The sequence below is a fragment of the Acartia tonsa genome, chromosome 2, assembly GCF_053477335.1.
Source record: "Acartia tonsa isolate MP-2025a chromosome 2, ASM5347733v1, whole genome shotgun sequence".
NCBI classification, from domain to species: Eukaryota; Metazoa; Arthropoda; class Copepoda; order Calanoida; family Acartiidae; genus Acartia; species Acartia tonsa.
The window spans coordinates 7,525,440-7,540,722 of record NC_137261.1 but is presented as its reverse complement, the minus strand read 5'-3'; the positions used below and the strand labels follow the sequence as shown (position 1 = coordinate 7,540,722).

The 15,283-nt window shown below is 31.9% G+C and overlaps 1 protein-coding gene across 2 annotated transcripts in view; it reads right to left on the bottom strand.

The window, feature by feature from the left end:
• Positions 1–416: 416 nt before the first annotated feature.
• LOC145335421 (tripartite motif-containing protein 2-like) overlaps positions 417–15,283 on the bottom strand; it is a 184,800-nt gene continuing 169,933 nt past the window's right edge. For both annotated transcript variants that reach the window (XM_080181175.1, XM_080181167.1), the window contains exons 8-11: positions 12,956–13,050; positions 11,615–11,810; positions 3,316–3,453; positions 417–3,020 (exon numbers count right to left, since the gene is read on the bottom strand). In XM_080181175.1, coding sequence (XP_080037301.1) covers positions 2,091–3,020; positions 3,316–3,453; positions 11,615–11,810; positions 12,956–13,050 — 1,359 coding nt within the window. In that variant the 3' untranslated portion in view covers positions 417–2,090. The remainder of the gene's footprint in view (positions 3,021–3,315; positions 3,454–11,614; positions 11,811–12,955; positions 13,051–15,283) is intronic.

Here is a 15,283-nt window from a genome sequence, read left to right as displayed (position 1 = left end):
ATATGTAATACTAAAAAACAAGTATGCACATCCCAGAGTTTTGGAAGAAAATGTTATTTATTCATATTACCTATTATATATTATTCTATTTTATCATAGGATATAATCTTTTGTTTCTTTCTGATAAAACTAGCAGTGGCTGCGCCACTATTGGGCTACAGCCATTAAGGTATGGGATATTTTATTTTAAACATCATTTAAGAATAAATAATATTTATATGGGATGTACGTTTCGAGATTTGTGAATAATAGGTTAAAATGTTGACATGCATCCCTCTAATCTAATTATTTGTGTCACGCGTCCGACAAAGTAGCAGTAGGTGCTTTTTCAACATTAACTTCCGTACGTTTAATTATCCAAATTTGAAAAAAAACAATTATAGAGTAACTACGTTATTACTACACAAAATAACAGGTTTTTATTTTTTTTTGTTGAAAATATATTTCCAATAATTATTGAGACTAGAATATATTTTAAGTACAAGATTATTAAAAGTTGATTACAGATTAATTTTGTATGGATATATACATTCCTGGTGTGTAAAAGAACTATATACATACACCCCTGGTATACATGTATAGGAACTATATACACCCCTGATATACATGTATAGGAACTATATACAGTATACACCCCTGGTATACATGTATAGGAACATTATACACCCCTGGTATACATATATATAGGAACTATATACACCCCTGGTATACATGTATAGGAACTATATATATCCCTGTTTAGTCAACTTTTAATAGATAAACAGATATCAACAGGGATGGAGGGATTTACTCTAAAAACCAATTTAAAAAGTTCATTCTTTCAGATTATTTTTCCAGATATTCGAAAATGGACGATTAATCAAGAAAATAAATACGCCTTTAAACCTCTTGGTTTTTTTCCCAGCTACCAATGACAGAAACTCGTTTTTCTTCCATATCTATGGAAAAGGGGGGGGGGTGGTATCTTACATTTGGTGTTTTCCAAAAATGAAGTAATATTCAAATTAGCTTTTAGAATAGTCCCCCATGTCCCTAAAATAGTTAAACTAAAATAAAAATACTGAATGAATAAGAATGCAAAAGTGTACACAACTTTGGTGTGTACAGTACACTAATTTTACTGTACATTCTTAGTGTACAAAAAAAATTGTACACCATATCTTACTTGGATTATTATTTTGTGTTTTCAAAGATTTGCGCAGCAATGATGATGATTCAAATTAAATATTGATTAAAGAAAAGTTTTTTTTTATAAGCAAAAATCAAGTAATTTTTTTTGGCGAAATCCTTAAAAACACCTAAAATTTTAAGTACTCAGAAGAACATCACATAAGAAAATTTTGTTAATTTTTCAACAAAATAGAGTTATTCATATTTCATAATAATTTATGATTTTTTTATCATAAACAAAAATAGAGAAAAAAAATACAATGAAAGAAAGCAAAAAAGGCCTTTTTTCTCTTTTAATCTTAATATGAAAATTAAGATTCTAAGAAGGCAAATAAAAAATGATATCTTTTTATAAAAATCCACCGAGATATTGAAATAAAATTTAAAAAATACTTATTAAGACTTACTTTAAATCTAAAGCAAGCTGTTTAAAAACTATTCTATACAAAGCATAACAATATTCTAATAATAAAAATAGAAAAAATAAGAAAACTAAAAATTTGATTTAAATCGTCTGACAATTTTAATTGGCCATATTATTTTTTTATGAAATTTAATTTTCCTAAACGGAAAAATTAAAATATTTTAGTCTTATTTATGATAATTTGTGATGTTTGTATTTTAACTGATTATAATATTTCTTTGTTATGCATTTAACTGACATAATATTTTAAAATTATTTTATTACTTGAAAATATTTGTAATTTGCAGTCTTTTTATACACCAAAAAAATTAATGGTTATACGATAATAATATAATGAAAAACATAAAGCATATAAACGTAAAATTTTGAAAAAAGCTTAGTAAAACATTCTAAACTTTATAAAAAAAAATCAAAAAGCATTTTATGGTATTTTTGTTTAGTTTTAAAGAAATTACAATAAATTATTACTATGCATTACTCACATTTTTATTCAATTTTACTTGTACCTATATTTTCTAATACAATCATGTCCAATATCAACCACATACGCGTGGCGATCCCTTTTGCCGCTGACCGCAATGCCTGTCGGCCGCTTCAACTTGCTGCCGTGGCTGTCAATCACAGAATACAGGGAGCCGTCGGCGTTGAACACCTGTATGTAGCTGCGCGTTTTCTCCATCCTGGCCGCCAAAATTGTGCCCTCCTCATCAACCGCGACGCCTGAATAGCGGCCACGAGCCGCCCCGGCGGTTGCACCTCCACTTGCAGACTCCCGACCACTGGTCGGCATCATTGCAGCGGCTCCGCCCAACTCCCGCAGAAAATCGCCGTCCGAATTGAATACAAGGATACGTGTGTCGGCAACGATGATATCGCCGTTTATCGGCGATATACACAGCGAGGACATCTCCTTAAAATCTCCCTTCCTGCCTCCCTTCTTTCCAATCTTCTTTTTCAGCTTGCCACAGGACTCGAACACCATAATTGAGCCAACACCGTTATCGGCAACCAACATATCGCCGTCGGCATTTATAGCCACAGCAATGGGCTCAATGAAATCATCATGGCTGAAGGCCCCGATGGTAACTCCGTCCATGCTGATCTCGGTGACCGTTTTTGTGCGCCAGTTGACCGTAATCAGTGTATCGGCACTGGAGCCCAAACACACTCCGGTCACGCTGCGTCCCTCCAGGCTCTGGTTCAACACGTGGCTCTGGAAGTCCAGGTTGGTGGACAACACCTTGATCCTGGAGTTGCCAGTGTCCACGACGTACACAAGGTCCCTGGGGCCGAGGGTGAGGCTGCAGGGCTGCACGAAGCCCTTCTCCTTGACCCCCTTGGTGCCGAAGCTAAGGATGGGAGAGTTGTGCTCGGTTACATCAAAGAACAGCGGGCAGTCCTTGATCGGCCGATCAAATATTTTCACCTAAAAAATCATACAAATAGATTTTTTATATATAATAAATAAATTTAATTTTCTAGATTTTTCTTATTGTAATGTTTATTATTTTATATTTACACTTGGGGCGAATTCCATTGGGAGGGTGGTGATATCCTCCCCTAAAATAATTATAAACTTTCCCAGGACTTAGGCAAAGCTACATAGTAAAGGAAAACCATTCCGGTTCAGCAGTTAGCCAGATCCTGTTAGAGAAAAGCTTTATACTTTATATAATAGAATAAAAAATCGTAATCTGTATTATAATTTTCAGTGAACCCACCTTGAGACAATAAGTTCCTGGACAGCTGGGGGTAAAGTTGACATCATATGTTCCATCCTGATTGTCCTTCAGTGATGTCGACACCTTGTCTCCCTTGTCATTCACCACCTCCCCGCTAACTGGGTCACCACCAAATTCCTGAAACAAAAATTATTTATTTACTCGTTTCTTATTTTATGTTTGTATTCTACCTTTTTTTTCAACCATGATTATTAATCTATGATAAAATCTTTAAATTTTCAATTATTTTGTAACAAATAAACCAAATAAAAGGTTTACATATTTTTGTAGTTACTTCTTGGCACAAACATTGCTAACTAACTAACTTCAGGAATATGAGCTTTATAGAACAAGCATTGTAAGTTAAAAAATATTTTTAGGCTTTGAAAGTTTCTTGTTTATTTGCCTTACAAAACCTTGATGACTAAAAAGTTGAGCCTTAATTTTAGGTTTTGCCTTACTTTCAAACTTTAGTGCCATGCTGGTACCCTGAAAATACCCATTTCGGGTGAAATGTACCACTAATACTAACGTCCATTTCAAACAATCTGTAGGGGAGGAAAGTTGAGGGGGGTGTTAAATAGCATCAATTGAATTTTATAGGTTTTTATAAAGTCTGCAAGACATTAGATATCATGCAAAATATTTTTCGCAAACACGGCAAACAACAAAGCTTTAGAAAGAGCAGAGGTTAACAAACTAAAATACTTTCTTTATAGAGAATTAAGTGAAAAAATTACAATAAACATGGGGCAAATCCTTTAATTTCATCTATAATTTGTTACTTCATGCCTATATTAAATAAAAAGAACCCCAAAAATGGGTACCAATCAAGATTTAGGCTATTTTTGGAGATATATTTGTAGACTATAATTCATATATTGTTTTTTTACTTAACCTTAAATAAATTACCCCATATTGATTAATAAAAGATCGACTTATGGAAAAGTAAGCTACAGAAATGCTTTGCTATTTAAAATTGTTTAAGTGTGTTAAACTGCAATTTAAAAGCATTCATAACACGAACTAAAGGTGACTGAACTTTTATTTCATCATAAAAATTTTGGATAAATGATTGAAAACTAAGTAATAATAAGTTTTTCTTTCCGAAGTTGTAAAATAGAGTAAATAAAAGTTTTGGTTAAATCTAATTGAAAGGTGTTATCCATATCAAAAATAAGGTATAGCCAACAAGCGATATTTAGATAAAATGATCGTACCAAAGTTACCAAATATTTATTTTTTTAAAATTCAGTTGTTGGTTACCGATGTATCCATATATTTATTATTTCCATTGTGTTAAAGCACACATTCTAAAATAAACAAGAAAGGACGGCTAGAAAAATAATGTAGGGTTAAAAAGGTATATTGAAAAATCCCCTTTGGACCCATATGAAGAAAAATGCAACCACCCTTAAATATTATGTAATTAGAACAAGTTAAAGGCTTTTCACCCCCCCCCCCCCCCCCCCATCAACCAAGGATAAAAGGATAATTGTTTTTGTGTATCTTGTAAATATTGATTAATTTAGGGTTTAAAATAGATTGATTTCATTTCATTTATAGAATGAAATTAAAAATATATATATATATATATATATTTAATTTCATTTATAGAATAAAATTAAAAATATATATATATATATATATCATTGTACTATGAAATAAATAAGGGGTATTTAAATAGGCCACTCTCTAGTAAGAAAGATATTACGAATATTTTTTTGACATTTAGTAAAAGGCACGCTTGTATATTTTTGTAAGATAGACATAGTTATAACTTTACTTTTAGTATTATTCTATTTAATTTATTATTACCATGGTTTTACAAAAATAGTAAGAATAGTCGATTTTTAACTAGGATAATTATTTCCATCAAAGTGCAGTAACATTGCAGAAATAATTACCAAAATTAAAAGTCATGATGCAGAACCATAATATAGAAATAGTTGAGATATTTGTATGACTAAATGAGAAAATATAATTATCCAGCGAACCGTTTTTTTTTCCCACTGGATTAAAACCAGTTCTGAACCATAATAAATAAACAAGTATCGTATATTTTTTCATAAATTTTCCACAGAAAGCATACGATAAATACATATTCAAGCACTGTTTGTTTTTCTGGACTGTTTTTAGTTGACGTACATATTATAAGAATTTGTGTGTATCTGTGGTATCCGCCTAGGATAAATGGCAGACACCAGAGTTCGAAAAGACTACGGCAGTGTGAACAGACGTGGACACCTTACTATAGAGAAGCTACGCTTCTCTAACAATCACTAAATAACAAACAGCATCTATTCAGTTGTTCCTTTATTGAAGGTCTAAGGATTACTAAAGTTGTACAACATAATATAAATACATATGGATTAGGAATAAAGATAGTTAAAGGTAAATCATACAAGTAAAACATAGATAGTTGCAATGGTTAGGTAGATGGCTATCCCTGTCCGGGGGAGGCAGGATAGCCCATGGAACAGCACAATAGGTAGATAAGCATAGAGGGGTTGAGTGGTAGGTCTGGGTACTAAAAGGGAAGGTTTGATGATTACTGTGACAACAACAGTCTGTGTGGGGGTGATTCTATCAGGTAAGGGAAGGCTTAGATCCTTTATCCTCAGGGCTGAGGTGGTGCTGATAACTTGGTGGTTGAAGGGGAAGGTTCCGGTGCTTAAGAAGGGAGAGGGAGGGGTAACACCCCTCCCTCCATTTGCAGGACAACTGAGGGATGAAATCAATACCGTTATCTGACATATTTTCAGGTGGCTTTACAATTGTAGAATAACAGGATTTAGCTGGGTGCGTAGCATCACTATAATGTCTTGGTTTCTGCATGGCCCAGAGTTGCCGCATACCACATATCATCCAGTTTTAAGCATACATGATGTCAACCTATGCATATTTTTTACACAAAAGGGGGGGGTTTTTAATGCAACCATCTCGTAATCAGTGATTAAATGGCACTTAGAATTCGAATTTCGATCTAAAATTTTTCATGAGTAATCCTTGGTAGGTCTATTTTCCCTAAATCAAACAAAAAGTTGGAAAAGTAACCAGCTGGCGGCTCAGCCGTTTGGCCGTTTTTTGCCTATTTTCAGGCCAAATTCATCATTAATTACGTAGGAATCAACTTTTTAAACCATAATTTTGGTTTAATTCATGTCAAATGATAGCAATAACCATTTTTTAAATTTCTAGTACCAACAGCTACCGGCTAGAACCGTTTGATAAGGTTTTTGAGCTACAGAAATCATTATGTGGATATAGGTTTCGTGACTAATTTGCTCTTAAAATAGCGAAAAAATGGCAAAATGACTGAGCCGCCAGCCGTTAGCTGTTACTTTTCCAACTTTTTGTTCGATTTAGGGAAAATAGACCCACCAAGGATTATTCATACAAAATTTCAGGTCAAAATTCGAATTCTAAGTGCCATTTAATCATTGATTACGAGATGGTTGCATTAAAAAACCCCCCCTTAATGAAAAGAAATTTTTTCTTGGCCTCATGACCTTTATGTATGTTTCTTAGTATTTGCATCTTTTTAAAGGAAAAACTTTTCTACAATAAGTCTCAAGTGAAGGTTGGTTTATCTATTGGTAAAGTACTTTTTTCAACAGTGTATGGCCGTCTTAAACCCTCTCTCACTGTGTGTATGTAAACACACGACAAATGTAAAAAGGACTTTAAATTATGGTATATGTAAAATATGAATCCAACTTTTTATAATCTTTCAACAAGCCATTAGCTTGTGTTTGAAATGTAAACATTTTTTATCGCACAAAAGCGTACGTTAAATTAGGCTAAACAAATACATTAAAAAAATTTGCTCATATAAAGTATTCAATTCTAAAAGTTTATGAACATAAACTAATTCTTTCAACTACTTTTTTTTGCCATTAAAACGCATTTTTTCACATGAATTTTTATGCAAAAAAAAATGGGCTGACCCAGATTTAAAATGCAAACATATTAGGTCTAAAAAAACAAGAAAAACAATGGATAGTTGAATAACACTGAATAACGCCATTAGTTGGGTAAACTTAAGGGGGGGGGGGGAAGTTTGTACAGTTATAGGAAATGAAAATTCAGTATCAAATTTTGGCCTGGCCGTTTGGGCTTGTTTTTATAGTTATCAACCTAATTCTTTTTGTAAACTCTCTTATATGATTGGATCTACCTGTAAAACTTTGAAAATTGAATTTTGGGACTTTCCTTCTAGGGGCTAGTGGTGCAAAAGACCCCCCCAAACACTAAAATTTTAAGTTATGAGCTTATTTTTAAAGATATCGAGCTGATTTTTTAAATGGAAGCTTTTATTGCATAAATGAGTTGATTAGCCATCTCATATTTCATTTTTTCACCTTACCTCTAGGGGCATGTAAGCTCAAAGAGTCAAAACTTATAAATTTTGTATTTGGGGGGGTTGTTTTACTCCAAAAGCCTCTAGAAGTAAAGTGCAAAAATGAAATATGAGATGGCTAATCAACTCATCTATGTAATAAAAGGTACCATTTAAAAAATCAGCTCGATATCTTTAAAAATAAGCTCATAACTTAAAATTTTAGTGTTTCGGGGGGTCTTTTGCCCCACTAGCCCCTAGAGGTAAAGTCCCAAAATTCAATTTACAAAATTTTACAGGTAGATCCAATCATATAAGAGAGCTTACAAAAAGAATTAGGTTGATAACTATAAAAACAAGCCCAAACGGCCAGGGCAAAATTTGGTACCGAATTTTCATTTCCTATAACTGTACAAACTTCCCCCCCCCCCCTTACTATTAAAATTACTGACAACTGCGCTCCTAACTTCAAGTGCCGCCTTTCCTCATAAAAAAGTTTATAAACCATCCAAGAACTAATGCGATACCTCCATAAAAAAAACATAGTACGTCTTGCCATTAATAAAATAATAGAAATAATGGTTGGAGCAACGTATAAAAATATTCTGTTTTTTGTCTAAAGCTTGAGATCACAATAACAACCGAACCGATTTGGTTATCTATTTTAGGTAATCTTTATACACTATACAGGTCCTGTAAGGGTTTATAGCTAATTCATTTTCAGATTTCAGTACCTTTTCCGATGGTTTTAAGCTATTTTTCTTGCCCCTTTCAATATAGAGTCAATATATGCTAGAGGCGTAGATGCTAGTTATTTTATAGAGTGACTACTCTTATTGAGTAATAAATGATGCATAATTTTAACAGGGATAAGGGATTCATTTGGGATATAAAATGTGTGATGAGACAAGCAAAAAGCATCCTCGAAAAGCAAAACTTGCTAGGTTAAGCGGCTAAAAGACAGACGAACATTTCTCTACTTGAGAGAATGACAAGATTAAAATCTGAGCAAATTATTTTCTATCTATCCTTTTTCCTGTATCTTATGTATTTGTACATTGTTAGTTACAACATACACACACAAACAAACACACACACATACACAAACAAACACACACACAAACAAACACACACACACATACAAAAGCACACACACACACTTACAAACAATGTATTCATAAAAGTTAAATGAGGTCAGAAACATTTATTATGAAGCTATTAAACAAGGATAGCTAGGTCCATTCAGCATTTATAAAAAAAAGGTTTTTTTAGTATAAAAATCAATTGAACATTTTTTAAAAGGAAAAGCATCATAATTTCTTTAAGAGAAATTGATCTGAAAATTACACGAAACCTTTTTTTTGTGGTTTTTCATATTTATTTTGAAATGAATAATCTGAAATCAAGATAAGTGAAGAAATACAAAGCATAACTCATTTATTTAAATCCTTTCTCTAAGATCCGAAATGTGATAAAATAATAGTTTTTGGCTGCTCTAACAAGACAATAGAGATTTTATTAGAAAGATTATCTCTATTTTCTATTAAAAAAAAAGTTTGAAGAAAACTATCACTTACATGTCTTTTCCTATTAAATTATGTTTTCCTAGGAAGCTCTATATATATCAATAGGTAAGTTTAATATAGTTTTAGTAACCCTATAGCAAAAGTTAGGTTTTGGCAATGGTTTTGTATAGGTCTTAGATACATTTATACTCTATTTTACCTATTTTTTCTTATTGAAAGTCTCAACTGATCATGGTAGCGATGCTTATGGGCCAAGGCATTCCTCATATCACGTGCCAGACATAGCAGGTACCATTATTAACGTCTCTTGCATGACGCAGCGTGTTCGAAACTCCAACCCGACACCTCCACGATAGCAAACAGACACGCTATCATTTATGGTAATTTATTAGAAATTTCAGATAAAGGTCGTGCAATAAAAAACTCATTCAGCTCATTCAGGTTTTAAAAAAATCTTCAAAAAATAAGTGGGGAATATTTTAAACCTCTATTGAATATCTTTTGGTTGAGTGTTGTAATCAATTTTGTATAAATAGATAAAAAATGTATCTTGTCACACGTTAATACGTGATGGCATGTACTTTTTTAGTTCGTGTACTTCCAAAATTATTATAATTAATTTTAGTTTTCACTTCTTCAGAGTGTAACATACAAATATTTTGAAAGCTGACTTTTCTACAATTAGGATAAGTTAATCTAGGCATGTTAGGATTGTCCTATCCATTTAAAACTTCAATAAGGACTTGCTGTAAAAGATTTAATTATTTTGTTAGTCATCCCAAAAAAAAAGCTAAGAATATTTATTGGCAAATGCATATAATATTGGCAGGAAGTTGTAATTAAATAAATAAAGGCAGATAATCTATGTATATATTATAATGTCCCATAATCAGGTAATCCTATTATATAAAGTAGTAAAGAATTTTTGTCTGTTTAAAGCTATTTTTAGGGCTTCCAATACAGTTCCCCTAGATGCTTGTCGTATAATATAAAGTAGTAGGTTTTCTTTGTCTGAAGCTTACGCTTTTGGAATGTAATGGTCCAGAATTAGTTTTAGTTTATTACAGGGAAACTTCAAAAGTGTCTTAAGGTGGTTTTAGGCTATTTTTTTGACCTCCAACGACAACCTCTTTGTGGTGAAGCTACTAGTCCTTAATAAAGTGCCTTTAAAATACTAGGCTAAGAATGTTCTTTTGAATAAAGATAAAAAGATAGATTTTATATTAAATAATTTAGTTTTTAAAGGCGTTTTTTTTATTTCTCATATGAAATAATTGCCCTATTTATCTGATTTAAAAAAGTTATTTATAGACGAAAAAAATACCTTACAACACCAAAATCGTTGCTATGCTTATGTCATGAAAAATACATAGAAGATATAAAAATAATTCTTAAATATGTACGTTGAACATTTGGTTGTTAAAAAAACACATTATGATTGATAATTTTAAATTAATGAACATGATTTAGTAGCATGACCTGAATATGGGACACTAATATATGGATATAATAATGGATTTATTATTACTTGGATGTTACATCAGATTTTCATGCACTCTAATAAGAATACCCTCCCCCACCCCTTTACTTTATTCCCTCCCCTCATACTGGATGAACGAATTGCCCAATGAATAAGTTTCATGTTAGCAACCCAAATGGACGACAATTATTTCCCCATGCCATAATATTCACGTATATTGTATATCCATTGATATAATATGAAAACAAAAGGTCTGTAAAAAGGTTTACTAGTGCCAACTCATCAAATATCCAATAATTCACACACATACATAGACACACACACACACACACACACACGTCACAACTTAACTCGCACAGAAAACAAGGAAAATATCATTACAAAGTTTGAATTTTTTTACTCGGTCAAAATGGGTTAAAATTGTTGCCATTTTTGTTTGTCCCTTTTATTTAAAATTATCCCGCTATTAGCTAGATTGAATATTAATCTTTTTCTTCAATTGTCCTTAATCTGTTTAAAGTATTAAAATATTTATAATTTTGCCTCTCTTTCTTTAAAATATTTTAGGATCCTAATATTTTTTTTATTTCAAATTATCGTCGTGAAAGGGTTAAAATGTTTAGTTAACTGTTAAATTTTAGTTCAATATCTAACCACATTACGCATGTATCGCTAGTATCAAATTATTTTAAAACTAAGTTTTCTTTTATTTACAAATATAAGTATTAAATAATAGATATTTATTATTTATTGCATTAATCGTTATTATAGAGAGCTTTCAGCACAAATTTTTAGATTCAGGGCCAACAAAACTGGTATTAAATTTAAGATTTCCATTTACGTCTGTAATACGATGCTTTACATGATAACTCAGTACGGCTGAAAACCGGTTCTAATCCAGCGGATGTTAATTGGTATAGAACTTAGAAGCAATACTAGCAAAGTGTGTACCTGTATTTGTCCATGATAGTCAATGGTCTGAACCTTGGCAGTGGTCTCCAGGTTGGCAATGGATGTCTCCATGGTGACTCTGCACAGGCTGGGGAAGGTCTTGGAGGTCTTGATCTGTCCGACGTCTGTGAGCAGGCGGGCAACCATGTCGTCGTAGGACTTGTTGGACCGCTGGAATAGGATGTACGAGTTCTCCCTGTTAACAGATGGATACTTAAATATATTTCTCGTATTCATTCGAATCCAGTGGATAGGAACCGGTTCTCATCCATATGAAAAAACTATGTCTAGCATCGTTTATATCCAGCTTTCTACGAATATAAAAATGTACAATCATAAAATTAAAACCAGTTTTTTTTATCAACATATATTTAATGACGGTGATTTTATTGTTACACAGTTAGGGAGTTGAATCCATTTTTATAGAAGCAGAAATATAATCTATGATTATGGTTTGGACCCTCTAAAACTGTAATCTACCCTTCCACTTTCCCCTCTCTTGGTGAAGATATCTTCAACGCCGATACGATTTTTGAAATATAAGATTCCACTTTTGTCTCTCTTGTTGAAGATATCTTCACCAAGAGAGGCAAAAGTGGAATCTTACATTTCAAAAATCGTATCGGCGTTGAAGATATCTTCACCAAGAGAGGGGAAAGTGGAATCTTACATTTCAAAAATCGTATCAACGTTGAAGATATCTTCACCAAGAGAAGGGAAAGTAGAATCTTACATTTCAAAAATTGTATCGGCGTTGAAGATATCTTCACCAAGAGAGGGGAAAGTGGAAAGGTAGATTACAGTTTTAGAGGGTCCAAACCATAATCATAGATTATATTTCTGCTTCTATAAAAATGGATTCAACTCCCAAACTGTTACAGATCTTAAAAAAGGAAAAAAGTTTAGATAACAAACACCTAACACAAAATAAACTTATTTACTTAAGATAAAGATTTGCAGGGGAAAATCATATTAAGTAAACTGTGTAATTGGACGTATCATATGTGAATGTGATAAACATAAAAAAAAATAGTCATTAAACGGATCATTGCGTCTTATTTACTTACAGTATGACCATTTAAATTTTCTTTATGTTATCGAACTGGTTTTTTTTCAGTGGAATCATATTAAAGTAGTAAGCTTTTTTTTGTCTGTAACGAAGGATTTCGCCAAACACTGAACCAATAAAGCTTCTTATAGATCCCGGGAAGGTTTTTTAAATACAACTTTGGGTATAATAAAAAATGAACCCCTCCCCTCTCAAAAAAAAAATATTTTCTGTTCTAAAATAAAAACTAAAAGTGTCCCTAGAGGCTAGTATTTATATTTGAGTATGCATGCCTAGGCTCAGCTAGTTGGTTCACTGAGTCAAGTTTCATGTTGAGCTGAGAGATTTTCTTTGTTATGTTCCTCACTTCCACCTGGTGCTTCATGGCCTACAAATAATAATAATAACAATTATGAGAAAACTCGCGACTGTTGTGGTATAACACGTAGCACATACGCTCATTGTCGGGAAGGTGATAAGTTCGGATCTCGACCCAACACCGCATCATAAATAAAGACGTTAATGTTTTCTACTGCTGCTATGTCAAGTAAGAGATATAAGTTTTCCGGAATTGTAATGTAGGGAGTAAATTTGAAATCTGCATCAAATTTTAAGGATTTTTTTTTAAATTCGTTTTTTGTATAATTCTTTACCTAAAAGCGGAAATACAAATTAAGTTAATTAATTTTGGCATCTGTGATTGGTGGATTTAAAAAATCTGCGCTCTGATTGGATGTCGTACATCATTCAACCAATTAGAGCGCAGGTAGTTTAAAATCCACCTATCCTATTGGTCAAAATTAATTAACTTAAAATGTATTTTCGCTTTTAGATAAAGAATTTTACAAAAAACGAATTTTATAAAAAATCCTTAAAATTTGATGCAGATTTCAAATCTACTCCCTACATTAAAATTCCGGAAAACTTATATATCTTAATGTCAAGTGCGTGACATAAATAGCAGAGGGAATGCCTTGTCCCAAAACAGGCAAAACTCATTACCATGCACAAATTGAACTTCTATGACAAAGGGTTGATTTTTCATCTTGCATTGTTTTTAAAAGCGAAGCTTTTCTATAATTAGGGTCGGTCCGTCCGTCCGTCCGAGATAGATAGCTTTTATTCGTTAATTTAGGCATGTTAGAATTGTCCTATCGATATCAAACTTTGCATGATGATTCCTGTAGTAGTTGGGTACGATTTAGAAAGCGAGCAACTCTATAATCATTACCAGAATGTCCGTACGTCCATTTTAAACATGTTGATTTTTCTACTTTTTTAACAACAAATTTTCAAGTGTTTTAATTATCCGTTTGATCTGATTTTTGGTATATTGATTCCTGGGACAACAAAGAACAATATTATAAGCGAAGCGACTCTATAATCAAGTCCAAAAATTTAAGTATGTCCATAAACATTATCCTTATTTTTAAGCAGTTTTTCAACAAATTTACCTACAATTTTGATTCGACATTTATACATTTATGTTCCGATTTTTCAGTTCAGTTACTATACAAGTGTTAATGTCCGTTTGTCCTACCGTTTCAGTGCTTCGCTTTTATGGATGTTGTCATCCTTGTTTAGGTATTAATATGTGTAGATTTTAGTGAAATATAATCCTTGTTTTTATCTATAAAACTCATATTCATGTTTAATTCTAAAAATAACTGTAAAATGTTTGAAAGTTCTTGCCCAATAAATAAAAAAATGATTTATCTAATTTTTTTCTTTCATGGAATTCAAATAAATCAAATAGTTATTGAGTTTGTCTGAGAAAATAAAACTATTTTTAGGACTATTCTATTTCTTTAATGCATAACTTCAGAAAATATGAATATAAGTACCAACCAAATATCCATTAATATTTATGTAAACTGATTTTTAGCCACTCTAATGTAAGGAAAAGGAAGAAACAATTAACAACAACAAAAAAGTGTATAAAGATAAAAAGTTAACCACATAAAATTGACACAAGCAATGACACATTATTACAAAAACATGAGACAAGACCGTTTGTTCAGCAAATACAAGAATAACAAGGGTAATTATGTTCCGAGATAGCGAAGCAAAAATAGGCTAACACAATTTTAAGCTGGCAAAGTCAATAAATGCTATCGCTTTATCTTTATCTTCTAACGCATTTTTTAAAAAAAAATATGGGGTTTCAAAGGTATTTTTAAAAATTGTGAAGAAGGAAAAATGAGGGGTTCCTAAGATTAGAAGGTGTATAAATTAAAGTAATTAAATAAAAAAAATTTCAGAGGGTAAAATGAGAGTTTCCAAAGTTTGATTGGGGGTTATTATCCCCGCCCTTGGACGTCTATTAATATCGCTGTGGAATTGGATGGTATAATCCTAGTTGTGTCGCAATTTAAATAGTTTTAGTTTCTAACCAAACTACGAAGTAGACACAACTTAAATATTTCTTAGAAAGAATCTATTTTTCTACAAACAGGAGAATATTGAAAAAGAATCTTTAGAAAGGGATAAAGATATGTGTATAATAAGATATATAATAAGTTTTCCGGAATTTTAAAGTTAGGGGGAGATTTGAAATCTGCATCAAATTTTGAGGATTTTTTAAATAAAATTCGTTTTTTCTATAATTCTTTATCTAAAAG